The 22,801-nt window shown below is 48.2% G+C and overlaps 1 protein-coding gene across 8 annotated transcripts in view; it reads right to left on the bottom strand.

Annotated features, from left to right (window-relative positions):
* DENND2C (DENN domain containing 2C) overlaps nt 1–22,801 on the bottom strand; it is a 47,296-nt gene that overhangs the window by 4,239 nt on the left and 20,256 nt on the right. For 6 of the 8 annotated variants that reach the window (XM_048826846.2, XM_048826844.2, XM_048826842.2 and 3 more), the window contains 14 exons: nt 20,119–21,126; nt 18,127–18,275; nt 17,596–17,708; nt 16,396–16,557; nt 13,486–13,582; nt 12,658–12,702; nt 11,078–11,265; nt 6,465–6,574; nt 5,744–5,813; nt 5,206–5,283; nt 4,149–4,289; nt 3,579–3,727; nt 2,802–2,979; nt 2,142–2,183 (listed from right to left, as the gene is read on the bottom strand). In XM_048826846.2, coding sequence (XP_048682803.1) covers nt 2,142–2,183; nt 2,802–2,979; nt 3,579–3,727; nt 4,149–4,289; nt 5,206–5,283; nt 5,744–5,813; nt 6,465–6,574; nt 11,078–11,265; nt 12,658–12,702; nt 13,486–13,582; nt 16,396–16,557; nt 17,596–17,708; nt 18,127–18,275; nt 20,119–20,948 — 2,352 coding nt within the window. In that variant the 5' untranslated portion in view covers nt 20,949–21,126. Of the gene's footprint in view, nt 1–279; nt 307–2,141; nt 2,184–2,801; nt 2,980–3,578; nt 3,728–4,148; nt 4,290–5,205; nt 5,284–5,743; nt 5,814–6,464; nt 6,575–11,077; nt 11,266–12,657; nt 12,703–13,485; nt 13,583–16,395; nt 16,558–17,595; nt 17,709–18,126; nt 18,276–20,118; nt 21,132–22,801 lie in introns of all 8 variants that reach the window. The other 2 variants (XM_048826849.2, XM_048826843.2) reach the window with 2 other exon arrangements.

The following is a 22,801-nucleotide window of genomic DNA, read 5'->3' as shown; positions in this document are numbered from 1 at the left end:
TGGTGTCCACATGCACTGACAGCATAGAATGTGCCCCTTGTGGCCACAAAAATGAAAACATGACAAGCAAATATAAACATTTAAACCAGATACTTAAAGCAGCTAAATTCAAATTCCCATATTACAAATACTCTCTACAAAACAAGACTTTCACGTCTGACACACCCAGTATGCAGACCAAACTCTGAACATGTCCATGATAAAACACCAAACAAAATTTATTGTGGAGAAAGAGCAAATTACAACGTCAGTCTTGGTGAGGCACTAATCCTTTAATACCTGTGTCTATCAGACTCCATGTGCTGGCTGCAATGCAAAGTAGAACAGTGAGTCAAAGAGAATTCTCAATTGGGAAAAAAGGCAATAAGATCATATCAGTACCACAACGGAAATGGAACTGTTTCAGCAAGGACATTTATAGTCTCTGTAGGACTTTATAAGACTAAGCCAAAGAAAAAATGTCCAATATTGTCCTGTGAACCAAGTATGACGGAGATCAGGAAAGTCATTTAAACCTCTCTGCCTCAGTTTCCCCTTCTGTTGGGGATAATACAGAGTTGCCTCCCAGGGTGTCAAAATGCTTAGCTAAATTAGTATGGCACTAAAGTGTGAAGTACTAGTGAAGTGATATTATTTGAAAAAGAACTATAATTAAGTAGAATATTAAATCATCCAGCATTCTAAAATTAACAAAACAGCTCAGAGAATTCACTATGACCACTAGCCCCAAACATAAGGCTTTATTTCTACTTAGGGAATTGTTACACACACACTAAACAATACTCTAAAATGTATATACAGCAACTCTCATTTGAGGATCTCAAAGCATTTTTCAAACAAGAGAGAATATTTGAGACTAGCATAAAATCCCAAGTGAACAATGGTGTTTTTTCAAAAAAACCCAAATCTTGGAAACAAACTGATTAGACAATAAGAATAGAAACCTTGTGGAGAACAAATGCCCAGAATAGAAGGGAGGCCAAAACACAGGCAGGAAAATTGTGCTGTTGGGAAACAATTACACATCTAGGCCCTAAATGGAATAAAGCCCCTCAAAATGCAATTGGCAAAATTACTGACAAGGCTTTTTAATGACTTTAAAGTGTAATGCTAAACTATGAGAAAAAGGTCCCCTAAAAACTCATGTTTGGAAAAGATAAGGATATGTTGATATTAAGATCATATTGTTCCCCATAACTTTCCTACTCAAGTAAAAAATAAAGGTTATGTTAATGAATAATTTAGGATGATTCATATATACTTAATTGTAAAATTAAACTATGAAGAAAATTGCTGAATGATAGAAAATAAAGGGTTACATTTTGTTAGTTTAATGTTGATGTACTGTTAATGATTTATAACAGAATGGAAAACAAAACAAATTATGAAAGTTTGGGTAAATGTGTAACTGGCTATATATAAAGTTAAATAGTGTTGACTGAAGGAAAGCTAATGAAAATGTAATGTGTAAAGATATAAGAAACCAAGTGAACGAAGGCTCAAACTGGAGAACACCAGTCCAGAAATTGAGATGACCATCATGAAGTGTAGAAGAGCTTCCTGGTACCCTGGAACTCAGTAGCTGGACTCCTGCCTGTTCCGTCTTTTCTGTTGACTATCTGTTTTTTATACATACATGTGATCAAAAATTAGAACGGACAGTATTCTGTTTGAAAATGTATAAAGGGAAAAACTGATTAAGCCTAAATTGGGTGGACTCATGCCTCTGTTTCCAACCATCTTATTCCACATCAGAATCTCAGCTGCCTTACCTTGAACAGAAGACCAGAGTGAGGTCAAAGCAACACAGAAGCCTAGTTTTCTTCCTCCACATAGAGGAAGCACTTACAGATATCTGGGCCAGCCTTAAGCTTAAGCCAAGTAAGTAGTACCTTGATTCTTGAGGGTTATGTATCCCATGCAAACTCTGGAACTTGCAGGCCAGTACCATCTCCCTCTAACAGAGGATCAGAAGAAAGGCACCACTTTGTCCTGTCCTTGGAGCCCTGCAGATCTAGGTCTGTTTGGGCTGGTACTTGGTTGGGTTTCTTGCACATATTTATCCTGTGATGCCCTATGGAGTGACCCTTTGCCCTACATGCTGGGCAGCCATCGGTCATTGGAAAGGTTATTTTACTCACCTGTTGCAGAAAGTTGTCAGCACAAAGATCAACAATCAGTACCTGGGGAAAGAGGAGCAGACATTAACCATTATTATGCCTAGCTCAACTATGCAGCTATAGAGAGAAAAGCACCAGTCACAGCACCACGCAAGCCACACATTTTACACAAATGTATCCAGTCTTTCAAAACAGTGAAAATTATGGAATTTAGGGCATGGCTACACTGGAAACTTCAAAGTGCTGTCGCGGGACCGCTCCCGCAGCAGCGCTTTGAAGTGTGAGCGTGGTCGCGCATGAGCACTGGGAGAGAGCTCTCCCAGCACTCCTGGTAATCCACCTCCACGATGGGATTAGCTCCCAGCGCTTGGAGCCTGTCTACACTAGCGCTTTAAAGTGCTCAGACTTGCTGCACTCAGGGGGGTGATTTTTCACACCCCTGAGCCAGCAAGTTTGAGCGCTATAAAATGTAAGTGTAGACAAGCCCTTAGAAAATAAAAGCCTGCAGAACATCAATTAGTGGCTGGCAAGTCACCTACAGATTCTGTGTGCACCATATTAAGGGAGAATTTAGTATGTTCGCAAAATAAAACAAGCCACAGAATTCCTCCCACATGGTTGGCAGGCCAGCAGCATCTGAACTACCCCTTGCATTTCCTCTGTAACATCCCCAAGTCTCACCTCTTCTATGGGGAGGTCCTGGAGCTGCGGCAAGGAGCAAGAAAGAATGCCAATAAGGAATGGGGTTGGCGAGCAGACAATATCTATCATGGATGCTGGTAGAACAGGAATGTAGGTGTGTTGCCAGGTGAAAGGGTAAAGTGTTGCTACCACAGCATGGCCACATTTAGACAAGGTGCTAGAGGGAGAGAAAAAACACAATAAATTGTCAGCACATTAAATAGTCAGATCCCAGCTACAGAGTTAAGTGACAAGTGCCCAGTACTCAGGGAAAATGTAATTCACACACACCAGGACTGAGAAGGAGCCCAAGGTCTCCATTGACATAGTCACTTATTCACATCCTGCTCTTCAAAGGGAGCTGGGGAACAGAAGCAGCATACACAGCTGTCAGATAAAGTCTATCTTGCTAGGTCACATACTAAATGCTCCCTTGTCTCCTTTTGAAGTGCACCATTTAGACTCAACTTCTGATCCAGCTTTTAACAGATTTGCAGTTAAAACTCAGGTTAAATTTTCATGTGCAGAATGAAAACAGTCTTGACTGACTGTCCATATGCATGGGGCCCAGGGCAGCCTGAAGATCCTACATCCAGATGCCTAGAGCCTTGGGCAACTTGTGCACTATTAAGCTCTTAGCACACACAGGGCCCCAAGCAGCTTTTAAAAGGCAACTGTTTGAAAGAAATAAAACATTAATTTGTTCAGAAAAAAGGCACAGAAGCAGAAGGAAACATGAAATTTCTTAAAGCAAGATGTGTTTGACTCATTTCTCACCTCAGATTGTCCGCAACAAAGATCACCCTCCTTTCCAGCAGGAGAGAGGCACACACCCGGATCAGATGGCAGACACTAAGGCACTTAAACAAGCGCTCGAAATCCACATGTTCCAGCCGGGAATCCAACGGACGGCAGAGTTCAATGACCTGAAAGCAGAGCAGAGATGCAAGGAGTCAGAGATGCACAGTGAGACTGCAATGCAGAGACAGACCTGGGGATTTGGAAATGTGTCTGAAAACGAAACAATGGATGCTCTACAAAAAGTGGGATGCAAAGGCTCACGAGTATCATATGCGCTGTCTCACTCTTGGAGAGTGGCGCAAGGTTCTGAACTCACCCCTTCTCTATAAGTCTCAAGATTCATTTCTATTGTAGTTTACATTCTTGGCAGCAAAGTTGTCTCCAGTGACTTGTGTGGAGACTTTAAGAAACAATCCTCACTCTGAGAAATCTACAGCCAGCACTGCACAACAGCAAACTGGTCAAGCACCACTATACCAGCCACACACAGTCACCTTATATAGACAGCAACCCACATCCGCAGCCAAGTCCTGATTTCACAGTTACCTCATTTCCTGCTCCTGGCAGGAAGCTCTTCACAGTGATTGTGCGTCCGGGAGCAGGGAAAGGGGCCTCCATGACACTGCGCATGAACGGGTGCACCAAGGCTGGGGACATCTCTCGCCTCTTCTCAACCTCATCCAGAATCTGCAAGAAAAGTCTCCGGTTGTTGTATTGTCATTGCAGCACAAGACAGAACTAGGGGTGAAATATCTCTAGATGTGTGACCACAAACTGCAGCTCCAATAATCAGGGCTCTAATCCAGATTTACACCTTGACTTTCACCTTGGGGAGGGCTCCTGCACAGATGCGTCACATAGGGACATCAAAACGCAAGCAGAGAGTGGGCAACGTTAAAAAATCAGCTGGTGATACCATTAACAGAAGCAAGGAACTGGCTCTGGGGGCCCCAGCATGGTCAATAAATCTCATTACATTGCTGAGAATTCCCATCATAGGTGGGACATGCCCACTTCAGGAATAAAACTGCTGTTGGAATTTAATGGGCTGATTTCCAGCAGTGTCAAACACTGACTTCACTGACTCCCACTGACTTCAGTTTTGAGACATCCCTTTTACACCCCTTCAGAATCTCCTCAGAATATCGGATTCCTCCCAGACAGGCATATAGTGGTCACAGATATTTAGTTACAGAGCTGTGAAACCAATCAGAATAGAATCACTGACATGGAGGCTAACTGGTATTTGCACACCCCATGAGCATGTAAGTAGGAATGAAGAGATGACATGAAGAGAGGAGACACAAAGGCTTCACATCAGGAACCCTCTCCCAAGTGTGAAGTGGATTTGGCTGTGGAATGGTCTCCCAAGTGCTGGAGTCATTTAAACTGGGCTAGACAAAGCACTTGGGTAACATGCAGCAGGGAACCAACCTGCCCAGGGTCAAGGTTACTATTGTCAGATGCGGCAATGCTATTTGAGGCTGCACTGCAGCAACTCAGCTGTTTCCTGGAGCTCTCCAACAGTCAGAAAGGCATGCTGAGAGGCACAGGCCGGACTGATGCGGCAGGTTGTAGCGCGTGGGGTAGGCTTCTCACTCACCTTGGAGAAGAGGTTGAAGCAGCCCAGGCGGCTCACCATGCAGTACACCTCTGGGAGCCGCTTCCCTTTCCCTTCTGGCTACAAGGCAAGGGGAACGCAGAGAGTTACACCTGGAGCAGAGCAAGGGAAGCAAGGCAACAAATGCTCATGCCAGCCTTGAGGGATATTGAAGCCTCCCAACGTATTCAGCCCATGTGACTGGATTCCACACCGAGCGCTTTCCACTACAAATCCCTCTGCACTCAGTTAGAAACTCAAGGGGAGTAATGAGTCCCAAAAACTGGCTCTTGCACACACCACCCCCATTCATTCTAGGCATTGTGTGCCATGGGGTACGGACAACACCACGCACCTTCCCTCTGCACTGCTGCTCTACTCTGAGAGGGCTGGTAACCCTGGAACCCACATTAAGAGCAATGCGGCTCATACCTAGCCAACAAGCTGCTGCTGATCCAGGTCCTAGCTGGACTGCAAAACCCTCCACCCCCATCAGTGTGGACCCTCTCTATGGCAGCATGTCTCACAAACAGCTGCTTACCAAGAGCTTCTTGCAGTAACCGAACCAGCGGCTGCCATCCTCGCCTGTCAGCACGAAGGAAAAGGTTTCACTGGGGAACCCAAGAACAGAAAGAGTCAGACTCACCATGCAATTCACTGACTGTGGAGGAGGGGGACTCGCAGGGGAGCAGGTCAGTAGGGGGCTGAAGTAATGTGGAGTAAGTGCAACACCCCACACCCCATCTGCAGCCCTTTGATCTCAATGTGGGAGACCTAGAAGCTGCTCCCTGGCTTCGGACTCCTTCCCTCCCACACACAGGGGGCCAGGATGCCTGTAAGCTGCAGAAGATTCCTCATCAGGATGCTGTCTCCAAGCTCCTCCACTCTGCCAAGCACCAAAAGCAGCAGCCACTGCGGGCAGGAACTAACCTCAGGACAGTGCTGCAGACTCTACATAAGGTAGAGGCTCTGCTGGGAATAGCAGGAATGGGGATGAGTAGAGAGATGGCCCTGCATGGGGTGGCGGGGACCACCCCTGCACCTTATCCTCCCCTAACTCTCTCGATTTTGGGATCAAAACCTCCAGTGAGTTCCCCTTCCCTTGGCTTATCTCTTCAGTTTCATCCTGATTAAGCTACAGCCACCTAGGCTTTGCCGAGGGGCTGGTAGATTCCTATGCACCCAGCACCGGCATCACGTCTTTCTCGATTACTTCATTGGGAACTCAGAAACCAGTATCTAATCACAACACAAGCTTTTACCTTTTGAGCTCTGATGTTGGAAGCCAGGCTTTGGGATCTGGAAAGCAGAACCTGGGGATGACCTTTAGCCTCTCCTCGGTATCCTTTGACTGCCTGAAAGGATGCTCGGGCTGGGAAAGGTAACACATGCCTGTTATACAGGGCAACTCTCCCAGGATCTCAGAACAATGGTGGCAGCATTCACTGTAATAGGTATAGTCTCCACCCTGCAGCAGGGGCTTGTGTGCATCAACCCCCAAAAGCCTGATGTAGGGACTGCAGGAGAATATACTCTGGCTACACCAAATTCCCAGCTTCCTCTCAGATTGCTCCATGCAGCTCAAAGCACAGAGCCCCTGTGCAGCCTTGACAACAGATTCAGCCCAGGTCTCTTACGGGTCTGGTACGTACTTATTTATCATTAGACCGTTTTGATGCTCAGCTCCACAAAGAGAAAAGCTAATTCCTGGTCCCATGTTTCCAACCGAACAGACTTTTTTGCTACATCCTGTGCCTAATAGGTTTAGCTGAGGATATAGTTTAGTGGCATTTCCCAGCTTATAATAGAATAAAGCTGGGAGAGCTCCCCCGGTGATCACTGCAGGGTGAGACTGTCCCACTCAGTCCTCTTGAGAGGAGATGCCATGATACTAATAGAACAGAAATATCTTCTCAAGGTTACGCTTGTATGTCTAATAGGCGGGGATCCCAGCTTGCACAGTAAGGAGAGTATATCCCTCCTATGGTCTGTTACAAAGGGAGGGAAGGGAGAAAGGTTTCGTGCATCATTAAGAGATAAGAAGGGCACAAATTCTTTGACATCAGGTACTGCAGTTACCTCCACTCAGCCCGAGTCAAAGTCCTTCAGAGAGAACAGGAGCACTTCCACCTTCAGAACTGCTCAGGAAGGACAGAGTGGGGGTCATTTAGCGCTTCCCTGTGGGACCACTGACTCAGCTGCATTTGGAGTAAGGGATTCAACCACTTATGGGAAACAGCAGAGAAAAAGATCATATGGTCTTTTCCAAGGAACGCAAGTCATATTTGGGAGTCACACTTTCAATCACTACACAGTCCAATGGGAACCTCAACATCACTTCAAGTGTTACAAGATGAGACAGATTAGAAAGGTAACATGGATGGTCTCCAAAGGATGCCCGTTGCACAGGAGTTTTTCTGGCCCTAGACATCGGAAGAGGGGGACAGGCAGATTACTTGGGAGCAATGCTATTTTTAGAGTCAAGACTAATCTGTAATCACAGCACCCAAGGTATAATCAGTGCTCCCTAATTACTGGTATGATATTTCCTCATGAATCCCAACATGAAAGATCCTCCTGTGTAAATCTGGTTGCATTCAACAAAATATTCTAAATCAGGCAAAGGGTAAACAGACATTGAGAAAATCTTTAGTTTTGTCAGTATCATCATAAAACCAGGCCAACAGCCATGTGGTGCAGACTGGAACTGATCCACTGAAGAGGTGCAGTAGGGAAGGAAGATGCTCTGTCCCCACCTCCCCAGTCTCTGATGGTCACAGGGAAGAAGAACTCAGTCAAACCAAATTTTCACTGCCTTTCAATATTGGGAGTATATCACCTCCGCTCAGTTTCACCCTGTTGAATTGAGACTGCTCTCAGGGGCTGGCAGTGTTCCTTTCTGTGTTTTGTGAGTCACCGAGTATGTTTAATCATAATCCTCTCAACTGCATGTCAAACACTTATTGCTCTGGATACAGCAGATTCCCTTGCAGCCCCACTTGCCCTCCCATAATGGTGAAATGACTGCACCCCCTACAGAAAGGGCATGCTAATTCCCAACAATAACTTTTTTCTTTTTGCAAGAACCCAGGAGACTTCTTTTCTGGAAACTCTGAAAATCCACAGTATCTTGTGGTGCGCTGCTGAGACCCACAGGAGAGGAGAGGAAATGCAGCTGGATAGCCAAAGCTGGACTGACCTCATCCTGGCTGCTGTTGATACACAGACAAGGAGGGATGTGTTGACTCATGCCGCATTGGAAACAGTGACTAGATTCCATGGGGTTTCATTCTTTTTTTCCCCCAAATATCAAGGAAAGCCACATAAAGCAAACTGAACAAAACTGAGACCAACTGCCAACTACAGAGCCATAAACAAACTCATCAAGCACAGCAAGGCTTTAATTCTGCATGTTCAGACCCAAATGCATAGCAAAGGGCAGCCTCAGAGATTCCCCACACTAGCCCTGGTGTGACCAGAACTGCAAGGAGCAAGAAGAGTGATAAACAGGAGATGTATAAGTAGTTTGCTCCACAGTCCTACACTGAACAGAGTCTTCAGATGTTATTATCTGCCCAGGCTTTGAGAAGGTCCCTGTCACTGGTATCTGAGCACCTTCCACGAGAAGTAAAAACATAAATAATCTATTCCAGCCCGGCCAGCATGGGCTGAGAGGGGAGAGCAGTTCTCATTTCATAAAAGGGCTCAGCAGCAACATTTTCAGTTCGAATTACTTCAGAGGAAACCCAAACCCCTCCTGGGTTTGATTCTCTCTCAGCACTAAAACTGGAAGAGAAGAATATTACCATGTGCTTTCACTCCCTGCCAATCCCACCCACAATACCAGATCCTACGGATGATTGTCCCACTAACACTAGGTTCTTCGTGGGTTTCTGACACATCCAGAACACTGGATCAGTATCAGAGCACACTGTGGGAATGCGTCTCAAGCCCCATGTACCGTGAGGCAGAATACAGCCTACCAAAAACAAAACCAGCTGCATCCATGTTACAAAAGAAACTTGGTAAATTACTAAAAAGAAAAGGAGTACTTGTGGCACCTTAGAGACTAACCAATTTATTTGAGCATGAGCTTTCGTGAGCTACAGCTCACTTCATCGGATGCATACCGTGTGTTTCCACGAAAAGCTCATGAGCACGAAAGCTCATGCTCAAATAAATTGGTTAGTCTCTAAGGTGCCACAAGTACTCCTTTTATTTTTGCGAATACAGACTAACATGGCTGTTACTCTGAAACTTGGTAAATTACTGTTTATAGTGTAGCAGACAGGCCCAAGTTAGCTGTTGCCTGGGTACTTTAGGGTACAGCAGCTTTACCCCTTCTCAAGTAAAAGCCAGAACAGGTTTAATTACAGCTCCAAGTGACACACGGTCTAACTACATGCTGGACCCTGCTGTTCTCCCAGCTCTATCGCCACACTCAGAAGGGGGAAGGAATGGCTGCAAGCACATACAGGATTTAAAGCAACAAGGTTAACTGGAGCAAAACTGTCTCTTCGGACCAGCATTTAAATCAGTTTCTACCAGCACCCTTGAGGAGACCAGAGAGAGAAGAGAAAAAACTCCTCACCTTCTGAGAGGCTCCAGAGTACAAGGTTCAAGTACTGTAGGCTCAGTAAGAATCAAGGACTGGGTCGTGCCACTCCCTCTTTGTGCATAGCAAGAAAAATGTCACAGGAAAGGATGTTTTCTCCATGAAAATCTTGAAGCAATATGCATTTTAATATGGTCAAATGTCAAGTCATACCTCTGGAAACAAAGAAGGCAGGCCAGGCTTACAGGCTGGGGGCCTCTCTCTTGGGAAGCAACACAGGCTGGCTGCACATTGTGAAAAGGACTTGGGGGTTATGGTGGATAATCAGCTGAACATGAGCTCTCAGTGCGACACCATGGCCAAAAGGGCTAATGTGATTCTTGGACGTAAAAAACCAGGAAAATCTTGCACAGAAATCTAGAGAGGTTATTTTACCTCTGTATTTGGCACTGGTGTGACTGCTGCTGGAATAGTGTGTCCCATTCTGGTGCCCACAGCTCAAGAAGGATGTTGATCAATTGGAGAAGGTTCGGAGAAGAGCCACAAAATGATTAAAAGATTGGAAAGTATACCTTATAATGAAAGAGTCAAGGAGCTCAATCTGCTTAGCTTAATGAGAGGTTATGAGACTTGTTCAGTCTGCAAGTATCTACCCGGGTAACAAATTCAATAATAGAGGGCTAACAGACAATGGCATAACAAGATCCAATGGCCTCAATTTGAAGCTAGACAAATTCAGATTTGAAATTAGGTGCAAAATTTTAACAATGAGAGTAATTAACCATTGGAACAATTTACCAAGGGTTGTGGTGGTGGATTCTCCATCTCTGGAATTTTTAAAATAAAATTGGATGTTTTTCTAAGAGATGTGCTATAGTTCAAACAGGAGTTAATTCAGGGAAGGCCTGGGGTCTGTGTTACACAGGAGGTCAGACCAGATTATCACAGTGGTCCCTTCTGGTCATATAAATAATGAAGAAATTCACCCTTTCCAGGAGAAGTGTATCTATCTACAGTCTAGTTAATATAGTGCCCCAAGCATCGCAGAGTCTTTACTGTGTTTTCCTCCTAACACCCCTGTGAGGTAGGTAAGTGCTGTCACCAGTGAAATGAGACAGAGGATGAGTGACTTACTCAGAGAGTCTGTGGCAGAGCCAGAAGTTGAACCCAGCCGGTTAGAACCCTAGCTACTGGACATCCTGGCTCTGCTCATCTGCACAGAGCCAGGGAGGAGGGAAATGCTGGGAGGGAAAAATAATTCAACAGATAAAGTGAAGCTGATGGGACTGGTACAGATCGAGGCATCTGCGTGGCACCCACCTTGCTGGGGAACTGCTGTATGACTTGCGGGGTGTACGTCGTCTCTGATGGCTTCTTCTGCAGGGACACCACCACAAAGAGCTCAAAGAGCTGCTGCTCTTGGAATTCAATCAGATCCCGCTCTAGGGTCTGATAGTGCGGGTTCCTCTTGGAAGTCGACTGTACTTGCAGCAGGCGCTTATGGTGACCTGAGAGATAAGGACCAATTCAGTGACAGGAGGCTGGGGCTGTAACCGTGATCATCGGAGACATTGAGCCTAGTGACTCCTTCCTAGAGCAGGATACTCCAGCTCAGCTCCCACAAGCACCAAGCACCCACAGAGACACAGTAATGTCCCTAGCTGCTTTGCCTGGTAGATTTTATTAGCAGCCCAATACTTTCAATGCCTCTATAGGCTGGTTCTTTGTCACAGCCCAGAGGCTCCCCCCTAACCTCCAGCAGCCCCGAGGAACTGTCTGAGTGCTAACAGGGCTGCTGCTGCTGAAGACAGTGAGAAGGGGCCTCGTTCTGTCAATGGGGCATATGTGTGTGTGTGTGTGTGTGCGCGCGCATGTGCAATCTCCATAATGTTGCCACACTCCAGGCAATTACATCATAAGAGCGACAACTTCAGCAGCAAGGGAATTCAAAACAGAGGTAGAGTCCATCTCCACCCCATCCAGCCTGTCCCACGCAGCATCACAGACTCTCCCTACGCAACACATGGGAAACACTGATGTAGCCAGGGGGCTGCAAAGGGTCTGTGAGACATGCTCTGTGGGTTTGTACTATCCAGCCAGACTCACTCAGTGACTCATTTGCTCTATTTTAAGACAGCCTACTACCTCCGCACCACCCCCCAACACAGAGGGATGGAGTTTTGCCATCAGCCCCAAATTATGGGCTTTTGTACCTCATCTACAGGAAGGAAACATTTAAAGCAATCCAACTGGTTCCTTTTCACTGGGTACTTCCAGCATGTAGCTATCACATTTACAGGCATGCTAGACAGATTCATCTGTAGTAAGTTCAGGGCTGCAGGCAAAGTTTTTACCATTTCATTTCCCAACCCTGCTAAGTGGAAGCTCAGATCCCTTCTGTGCCAACTAGAGCAGATTAGTCAGCACTGAACACCTAGATCTGAGCCTGTAGTTCTGGTTGTACCTCCAGTGTTTACATCAAGCCAAGGAACCACACTATCTACTCCTCACTTACTCCCTTCCAAACAAGGCATTTCACAGCATGGCAAACGTGAAAAGAGGGAAGGGGTACGGTACTCAGTTCTGAGCAACAGAGACAATCCACGGGGGTGAGTTACTCCAAGACACGCGTTTTACTTAGAGGAGGGAGTGACTGGCTGGTGAGTGGCACAGCCCAAGAGGCTGGGAAACCTGACATATGGGGCTCGACATGCAGACTCTGTCCCCCTCCAGATCCTTTCATCTCACTGTCACAAGAGGCTGGTTTGACACAAGAGTGGCAGCTTCCTCCATTAGCTACAGGAGGCACAAAAACCACAGGAGTGGCTAATCCCATATAGCCCTGCCAGCATTAATTATGACATGGCAACAGGACCAGCCCCGGTGACTCACTCACTCACTTTTCGGCAGATTCTCCATCTCACTTTCATTCCCACTGGTTTCACCTGAAATAAGAAACAAGGCTTCCATAAAATCATAGTTGCAGTGGTAAGGTGGGTGACACCCATGGCTGCCGAAGGGGTCACATCCAAGACCTCCCTTAAGTCTACACCACGTAGGGCTGCTCATTAGCTACTTTGTTCATTTCAGAAATCTCAGCAAAAGCAGCCCTTCGCTAGTAATAATATAAATCCCAAAGAACATCAGAGATGAAGTCAGGTCCACCACTTCCAGGGAGATATAGACAGGCATGGAGATTCTGAGTAGGTATTTAAGCCCTCTAGGTGAATTAGCAACACTTCAGGTTTGGATATAGTTTGTATTCTTTATTTAAAGTTGTTAGGAAACCAAAGAGGCTTTAGACCCCAAGTGTCCCTCCCCAAAGGGCCACCTGAAAGCACCATGAGAGAGCAACACGTGCCCTCCTCACAACAAATAGCTTTAACACCTCAGCATGGAGCTACCCCAGCACTGAAGACTCAGACACAGAAAGGGATCTTCTATATGTAACACTATCGAACTTGGATTAAAGAGACGTACAGGGCTTGATTTGCTGAGGTGCTGAACACCCAGCAACTCTCACCAGAGTCAGTGCAAGATGCAGAAGCTCAGTACCTCTGAAAATCAAACCGCTGTGGTAAAGTTCGCTCATTCGCTGAGCACTAGCTGCAGTATGAAGCCCCCCCATTATGCTGACAGGACTGTGGTGTGTTGTAAATTAGACATGTCCGTTGTCATGTCAGATGTGTGCTATGTAATGAAGAGAACGGTGCTGGCAGTCTCCATACCTTTTGCTGGAAGAGCTTCTTTCCCTGTATAAGTGAGTAACTTCACCCTCTTCTTCCCACGTTTAGACTCAAAGATCTCCTGTATTTTTAACACAAGCTGGAATCCAAAGAGAAAGCAAACATTAATACAGGCCATAATATAATATAATATACAGGCTGTATATTTGGCTTATCAAGCAGGCTGCACAGCATCCTGTAGGATTTGCCTCCAGGAAGCCTTCTGCAAAGGATCCAGAACTCTGTGCAACTACAGGTACCCCAATCCTTTCTGAGCCCAGCCAGAGCTCCTCAACGTAGCTTGGCCTAGTTTCCTAGGATTGTACAGAATGCACTGACAATTTGAGACCCCAGTTATGTTTTCTAAAGCACTGAGTCCTCTACTTGCTGTGTGTGTAACACCACGACAGACGCGGGGCCTGCCCCAAGGCATTTCCTTAGCTGAACGGTTATAAAAAACCGAGCATTTTCTATACTCTAGCATGCCCAGAGGGGACAGAATGCTGCATCTGCCCCACAGGGGCCCGGGTGGGCCCAGTCTACAGGGAGAAGAAACCTGAACATTACCACTGCTGTACGTGGGCTAAGCAATAAAAGAGAGAAAGGCACCAGCATTCTAACATGCAGAGCAGAAGCAGCTAGATTTTTGTTGATCCAATTGTTTTTTAGGGCCTTTGCTAATACCAGACCCATAAGGATTTCTGGAAATGGGCACCCCTGGCGCTGAAGGTGTTAAAAGGCATCTCCACTGCCATCCTAAGGCACTGTGTGCCCCAAGACCCAGGCAGGACTGGAGGGAGCTCCTTGTTGCTACATGTTGGAGCCTGCTGGCATTTCTGATTCAGGAGTAGGGCGATTTATTTTTTAAACACAGTGGGGAGGTCAAGTTCTCTCTTGCCCAGTGTTAAGAATCCATTCATGCTCCCAGCAAAGGTAGTACGGTGGGGCCCAGTTATTTCTGTCCCCACACACACTGCATAAAAATAAAGATCATCACCAACAGAACCTGTTCTCCAGCTCAAACCCTCATCCCCCATCTCCGTGAACTAGGCCGAATTTCAAGCTTGCCTCGTTTTCTGATCTGCTTCTGGTTTTCTCGGGCATGTTCAGTGACAGACATGTTCTGTTAATGCAGTGAGACTGCAGTGAGATGCCCTTCAGAGGAGCTGCTGTTTCACTTCTGAAGGCTTCCTTCCCTCTGTTACTCTCACCTAGAGGTTTTCTGTTATTATTCCTAATTTTGCAGATTTCAGTCACCAGTGAGATGTTGGGAACACTTGAAGCAGCAAGTTTGCTTTTATTGCTCGAGAAAGAATTGGCTTTTTTGGACTGAAATTCTTTTCTTGCCTGTTCTGAGCCTCTCTCGCAATCCCGGCTGAATCCTTTGAGTGCCGGGAGAATAATGTAGGCTTCCTGCATGTAAATTACTCCCAGATTTTTGGAACAGGTTTGGGTTTTTGGGAACTATTCCCCTCCCACTTAACCCCAGAAAAAGGTTACTTGCTATCATGGCATTTTCATAGTTTTTGACACCATGCTCCCTGCTGCCAGGCAGGGTGTTCATAATAATCTTTGTATGCACAAAAAGGGGTATTACTACTTAACATTTCTACAGATTTCGCAGGCAGCTCACTCCACTTCACAGTCCCCTGCCAAGTAGGTAAATATACCAATTTACAGAGGAACTAACTGATGCCTAAGACTTTCCCAGAGCCACACAGCAGGGTTTTCTCAGCTAGAATTAGAACTCAGGAGTCCCATGCTCAAACCACTAACCAATGGTAACTCACCACAGTAGCTACGATATTCCCTCCATCCAATGCGCTATGTTTTGTTATTGTAGCATGGCTCAGGAGAGCTGGATATGGAGTTGGGTTTAGGGTTTTTTAATTAATACAAACTTTTAGAAATATTCCAAGCAGATACAGGCAGGAATTGTAGCAAAGTTTGACTTCTCCAACATGACAGTGGACTTAAATCCCTTTTGTGCTTCCGCCCTCAGAGGTGTGTGTCCCTTACTCACGCAGAAGGGAGCGGCAGGGAGAACGATACCCAAGTGTTATGAAACAGGCTCATTTCTAATGAGCTGTTCAGCAGCTTTTAACATGGAACAGCTGCCAAGGTGCTTTTATTAACATTAGATCAGGAAAATAGACAAACCGTCTAAATAACTGAGCAACAAGCCCCCACAAGAAAGCCAGGGTCGCTCCAGGCCTTGCCAACCAAACAGTAAGTGCTTACACCGAAAGAGCTAATCGACAGATAGTTTAATGGAACGGACGTGAGTCACGCTCACTTGTAGAGAAACTCCCCATGGGTATTCTCTGGCTCCCGACCACTACACTTGTTTGTCCATACACTAAGTTCCTCAAAGCCGGGACTGTCCTCCCTGCATGCCTGGAAAGTGCTCAGCACACAGCAGGTGCTACCACAGGTAAGTAGTAGATCTAATGCCACGAAACGCTCAGCACATGCCTATCCTGCAAAGCAATCCCCCAGTCAAACCCCAGTGCTCCCTGGGACCCAAGGCTGGGAGGAAGTCACCCCCCCCCACCCCCCGGCTCTGCACTGACATGCCGATGCACCAGTTCATCCACGTGGGAGGGCAGCTATCGTGGGGTTTGCAGACTCATGCTGTCAGGATGGTTATCAAACCAGACTGGGAGTCAGAACTCCTGGGTTCTATTCCCCCCTCTACCACCTGCGAGAGCCTAATGTGATCCTAGGCAAGCCACGTGCCCTCCCAGTGTCTCCACTGCCCACCTGGAGAGCAGAGATAAGCTCTGATCTGCGGGCCGAGGGGCTCCAGGACCATTGCAAAGCGTTAAGGTGCTAGAGAAGGTGGAGTGTTAGTGTCACAAATGCCACACAAGAGGCAGGGATTCACACAGGAGCAGAACGTGCAAGTCTCACCTGGGGAAGGTTCTTCCTTTTCCTACCAGCAGCCTCCCCTGCTCGGAACAGCTTCCACTCTGTCAGCGTGACAGGCAGGGTCGTGTCCTTCCCACGCAGGCATGCCCGGGCAGCTTTCAACTCCAGTGTCTTACGATGGAGGAAGGCAGGCTTGGGAGGGAGCTGGGAATGGACAGGATAAGACACTCAAGGTGTGAAGGAAGCTTTGGAGTTAAACATCTTGTTGGCCAGGTTACAAAGGGGCTCAGCAGGGTGCCCCACTCAGCTCCTGGGAAGCAGCCCCAGAGGGTGTCACAAGCAATCCCCTCTGGCATACGAACGCATATCGCAGCAGCTCCTGAGCCCCTTCCAGCTGCAAAGAGGGCACAGGACCTGGAGGTTAGTGAGTATTTCAGCAGGGAAGGAACCTGGAGACTCCCACTCAGAAGGGACCCAGAGGCCTAAAGAGGAGGAGAGAGCCTACGCTGCCTGTCACGGGCAAGGTGAAGTTGTTAAAGGGACAGTCCTGCCCTGCCCCGCAGGCCTTATTAATGTCTAAAGTCCTCTGAGGATGGGAAGTGCCCAGCATTAATATGCAGCTTGTAGGGAAAATGAGATCCCTAACTCACACAGCATCTCAGCTCCCACCACTCTGTTCCTACCACACACACTCAGGGCTGACCTGGCATTTAATTCACAAACAGCTCAAGCTGCCCAGACCTGAACGTGGGACGCAGCGTGCGACAACGACTCAGCAGGGACACTCATTCATGCTGGAAACAGGAAGCCCTGTGGATCCCTCTGCCTGTGACCTAGGCGTCACGGCTGTTTATTGCTGATGTACATAATTTTCAACAAAACCAGGGGCGACTGAAGACACGTGAAAGATGCAACTCCAGGTGCATGGAGAGGAGGGGCACGTGAGGGGGAAGCTCATCTTCCTTCACGAGGCCTGGGAGCTGCCCACCTCACCTCATAGCCAGGCACTTCTGCCCAAGGAATATTTTATTTTTCCCATGCACTAAATATCCCTTACGCACCAGGTGAGAGTGTCCAGCCCTGGATATTGACAGCCACCTGACAGTAGAGCGTAATCAAGTTTTGTAGCTGAGCTCCCCGAGACAGCTGCTTTTCAGATCCCAGCCCTGGGCCCTCTGGAGTCAGGACAAGCTAGGTGTGCCCCGTGGATTTGAACACAGCCAGCCTGTGACTCACTCTCACCTTGGGAGGCTTGAAGGCATTCTTTGGGGGTGGTAACTTCCAGGCTGATGGAACCCTCCACAATGGTAAAGGCAACACTTTGATATCTTCATACAGATTCTCCTTAGCAGGATCTGGAGAGAACAGGTAAGGGACTAATGAAGCATGGGGAGCGGGTGGGGGGATGCTGCAAGATGGCCACGGGGCTCCCAAAGTCCTTCCATCTCCAGTATCAGTGGGTGTGGGGATCCTGCATAGGGACCCCACTAAATCCCAGCTACCTGCTGCTGCAGTACCACAGCCATCAGCACCTCCAGACAGCAGCCAATTCTTTCCACAAGTATTTATATAAAGCACCCCATGGCACCTACAGGAAAGCTGAATCCAGCTCAGCTCTGTCCTATTCCAGGTGCCATTAAAGAAAGCCTGCCAGTGGTTAGCCCTGCTTCCATCCCACCCAGCAATCAGACACGGGGAAATCCAAACACTTCCCGACCTGAACAGGCCCCTCCCTGCCCCTGCTAACATCCCCGTCAGAGCACAGACACGTACAGATAATGTCCTCGTAGATGTTGTCTTCTGACTGTGTGTAGTAGAGTCTAGATCCCGAGCTGCTATTCAGCTCCTCATGGAGCTTCTGGGAGCTGGTGGCTGCCATCCGACTGCGGAAGCCCTGGATGTCTTCAAACTCAAAGGATTTCCTGAAAGCAGACCGGCACGTTTTCTAGTGGTTTCTTCTCAAGAGGGATGTAAATCACAGATGTTAGGAGCAAGCGAGGCCCTGCCCGCTGAACTCACCAGCACCACCTCCCCAGGCCGGCCTAGGAACTGGCCAGGCCCCCAATGCCAGGCCAGTGATTTACTGGTTTCCAGCCAATCCAATCATGTTTGTTTCCCCTGAAGATCTTGTAGGCCCGATAAATGGGACGGGTGGTTTTGGACTATCTGGGCCAAGGAACTGCACTCCCAGCTGGTACCTGCCCAGAGACTCAAGTGCTGAAGCCCTGTCCAGGTAGCGCAGCCAAGGGCAGGAACCCGGAGTGCTGCTGTCTGGACGAAGGAATCCTGCACTGCCCCCTTCCTACATCCCTGGTGGTGCAATCCCCAGCACTCTGACCTGGGGGGCAGGGCAGGGGGCTGCAACTGACATTGGAGGTCCTGGTTAAAGACACAGGGACTGGTACAGTACACAGAGTCTGTCCCAGAGGACTGTCTTTCCTGGAAGATGCCTAGTCATTCTGCAGACTAATTCCCACACTTGGCTTCCTTTGGGGGGTTTAGCTCTGACAAACAACATATCTGCATCCTGGCAGGCACAAGTGGGCAGAATTCCGTTTTTATTTTTAGTAGTTTTGACACCTTTATTTTAAGCTTTTTTCTAGATCTGTATCAATTTAAATTTTCATAGTTGTGGGAAATTATGGGGGGGCCAGATAATTACTTAATGACAGCAGGCACTGAGATTCAGAAAGTTAAAGCATTATAATTTTAAAACAAATTGTCAATATCAGATGTCAAAATATACCAAGCAAACATCCTGAAATCAAACTAACAAATTCTCAAGCAGCACTTCCCTACTTTGCTTATCTGTACATTTTGTTATTATTGATGTTCATACTCTTTTGGTAGCTTGTGTGTGACCAGTGATATGAATATTTATTGACATTTACTGATATCAATCTAATTCTGCCAAGCCTAAGGATGAATAGTAAGGGGCTTTGTTCCAAAGCCAGTCTGGGTCAGTCATCAAAGCATTAAGGGAGAGACAGGCCACTAAAAACCCAGAGTATTTGCAACACATTTAATACTATGGAAAGCATTGGAGGATCCAAGAGCCCCATCTCCGTGCCCCTCCACAGGATGCTTATCTGCTTACCCAGAGATGGCTACACCTCACCATCTCCTACGTCTGTAGAACTAGCAGAGGGCTAACACAAATTATATGTTAAGTTACTTGTCTAACTCTGAGACCCGCATCCAAGTGGGCAGCCCAGCCCAGCTTGCTGCCACGGTGGTTATCTGAGAGTAATGGCCCCAAACTCCAGGCAACTAAAAGATCAACCATCTGGAGTCATGTCGGACTCACGGAGCAACAGTGCTCCTCACTGGAGGAGAGAATTAGCCCATGATCCATGGGAAATATCCCAAAGCGCAGGGCAGGCAGCAGCACCCGGCTTTGCCGAGGTCTGGACACCACAGCTAAGTCAGCTTTCAGGGTTCTGGGATGAGGTTTGTTTGGGGCAGTACTAGGGACCAGGCAGTCTGTGCACAGGAGTCTTGCACTGCTCAGGGTGGGGAGGGGGTATTTTAGCCAGGACATACCCCTCTCCTTACCCTTCTAAAGAAGGGCCAACTGCAGAGCTACCATCACTTCTGTGGATTTTAAGGTCTCACCTGAAAGTGCAATTCATGTGAGGCCTTTAGAAACAAAGTAATTCTCATGGGTCACTGAGTGACCTGGTTTGGGCGAGGGACTTACTCAGCAGAGGCCGAGGAGGCAGGTGCTCCGTGCATACAACAGCAAATAAGAATTAAGCCACCTACCTCTTGGATCTCCCTCTGATTTTCCCGTTTGCCTCTCTGTGCTCGTGCTCATGGGAGGAGCCTGTTGGGGAGTCCTTACACTGGCCTTCCAGTGGCTTTTCTCTGCGGGAGCTGGCTTGGTCCCTTTCTGACAGATAGCGGAAAGTCCTGCGGGGCTTCGGGGGAGGGATGGCAGCAGGCCTTGTCTCCTGTCCCTCAGCCTCTGAGTAAATGTTTTCGAAGCTCCTCTCTGTCACATTGAGAGGCTCCACTCCCCCAGCATATAGTTCTCTCTCTGTCAAGCCACAGCTCTCTCTTTTCCTTTTCAGCTCCAATGCCATCGCTAGGACCTTGTCAGGAGGAACGGCTTCTATGTTCTTCCACAGCCCTCGTGAGGTGTAGAAGTTCCCTGGTGGCAGCATCTGCTCTGGGTCCAGGAGGCCTCCCCGCCAGTCTCCATTCTCCTCAGCTCGGGAAATCAGGCAGCTTGTGTGCACTTTGGGCCTGAGGATCTCCGAGGTACTGCAATCACCATCTCTCTTGCTGTCACCCTCACTCTGAGAATGGTTCCTGCCCTTTTCCCTGAAATCCAGGCCCAAGCTCTTTGAGTTTGCCAGCCCTGCCTTTCCGTCATTTCCACAGCCCTGTGGCTTGGCTGTCGGCAGAGCCTCACAGCCATGGTCGTACTGTACCCCAAAGTCCTTCGGCTGCTGTCTGTCCTCGCTGCAGCCCCCTCTAGTCCTCCCCTCCCACTGGGAGATCTTCTGTTTGATGTTCCGGCAGTGGCTGCGGGAAAGCGTTTGCACAGCACACCGAGAAAAGCCACCATCTGGGGTCCCTGTTGGGTGCATGGCAGGAGCCTGAATCCTCACAAATGCCCCATCACAGGCCCCGCCTAGTCCCTCCCGTGCCACACACGCAGCGAGATGGTGCAGAGTCCCAGCGCTCCTGCTAGGCTCCAGTCAGGGAGCAGAACACAGACAATCCCTTTGGACACCAGCCCTGCGAGCAGCAAGTTCTAATTCAGCCCTGGACTTAGGGAAGGGGAGGGAAGAGAGAGAGAACATCCATTAGTCCAGCTCCAAGGCAGAAGGCACCAACTCACCCCAACAGAGAAGCATTCAGCAGCAAACATGAGGGCACAGTAGTAATCCTTCTCCGAGGGCTGACCCTCCTCACCAAGTGCTGAAGACTGGTCTCCCCACACCTCACCACACTCCTGAAAATCCCTTTATCCCACCAAACTAGAGATTTAAACACCTGCTGTAAGAGATGCCAGGTTCCCTGATTTTCCCCACCAACATAGGGCATGGCAAGAGGGGAGGAGACGGACTGGCTGCTCTCAGTGCTTGGGAAACAGGCTGATGATTTGCAGTTCTCTGAGCTCTCTCAGGGCATTGCCCATGGTTGCAAGCACTTGTGCAGCACTCCTGAAGACAACACCAGCAAGAGCTCCAGAGTGGACCTGGTGCAGCATTTTCACGACCCCATCGTCTAAACCTGCTCAGAGCAGGTCTGCAGCATCTTGTGTGTGCTGGAGCTCCCGCCAGGGGAGTTGCATTGGTGCGGGGAAGTGTTGAGACAGAGCTCAGTACAGGTACAGCACAAGGAGTTTCCCAACTCCAGTCTGCAGTGAGCCAGGGACAGCCCTGATCGGAGGGCTGCTACGGTTTGACACAGGAAAGCAAAAAGGCTCATTGCGTTGACTGCAGACAGGCCCAGGTATTGGCAACACTAAACTCCCGCCAGATGTGCCCCGCCTGCCCCACAGCTGGGCAGGAACATGTTCAACATTCCACCTGCCCACACCTGACCTAGATCGGCCACTGGGGAGACTCTAGGTCTCAGGGAAGCGGCAAGGTGGCTCATGGTGTCTTTTGGGGGAATGAGGAGAAGCAGCCGCTCCAAGTGCAGTGCTGTGCTGGTCAGTCACACCATACTCTGTCCAACAACCCCTTGGCATGGTGTATCTGCTCAGAGACCCAGAGCACAGGCCATTCAGAGACCATCATCCCAGGCTCTAGCTGGGTGATACTGTTCAGGACAGAAATCCTGACCACAGACATAAGTGAAGTTGGCCTGGGTGGTTCTGGCCACCATCTGACAGCAGGAAAAGCAGGTGGGCTGCTGTGCAGGGGAAGGGCTGCAAGTCAGGCTGGGCTGTACATACACAGCACTCCCAGGTCTGGGCAGAACTGCAGCACAGACATTTCCTGGGCAACTACTGCAGCTTCAGTGCCTATGAAGATCTCATCAGCCTTGTGCCCACATCTGCCTTTTTACCCTGCAGAGAGGGGTCTGGCCAAATCCTCCCAAATCCCTTCTCCCATGTGCCAGAAATATCAGAGCACAATGTGGAGAGGAGTCTCCAGGATCAGCTCCACCTGCTGTCTGCCTGCCTGCCCAGGTATTTACCCTCTGCCTATCCCCGGGAGACCTGAGCCCCTGAGCTATTTGAATATGGAAACCTAACTAGGTGTTAATCCAGTGCAAGGGCCATGGCGACTATGTGCAGCAGCATTGCCACATTGATCGAGGTCCCAGCGGAGCCCCCAGCACGTGGTAGCTCTCCACAGAGTAACAGGCCAAACACCCCACTGCGGCAGCTTTGTCCCCACTGCATAAATGAGAACCTTGACCCAGAGAAGTGGAGAGACTTGTCCAAGGCCACAGCAAGCACAGGTGTCAGAGATAGGGCTAGAGC

The sequence above is a fragment of the Caretta caretta genome, chromosome 21, assembly GCF_965140235.1.
Source record: "Caretta caretta isolate rCarCar2 chromosome 21, rCarCar1.hap1, whole genome shotgun sequence".
Classification (NCBI taxonomy): domain Eukaryota; kingdom Metazoa; phylum Chordata; order Testudines; family Cheloniidae; genus Caretta; species Caretta caretta.
The sequence above is the reverse complement of the archived record's forward strand: the minus strand, read 5'-3'. Positions and strand labels throughout refer to the sequence as shown.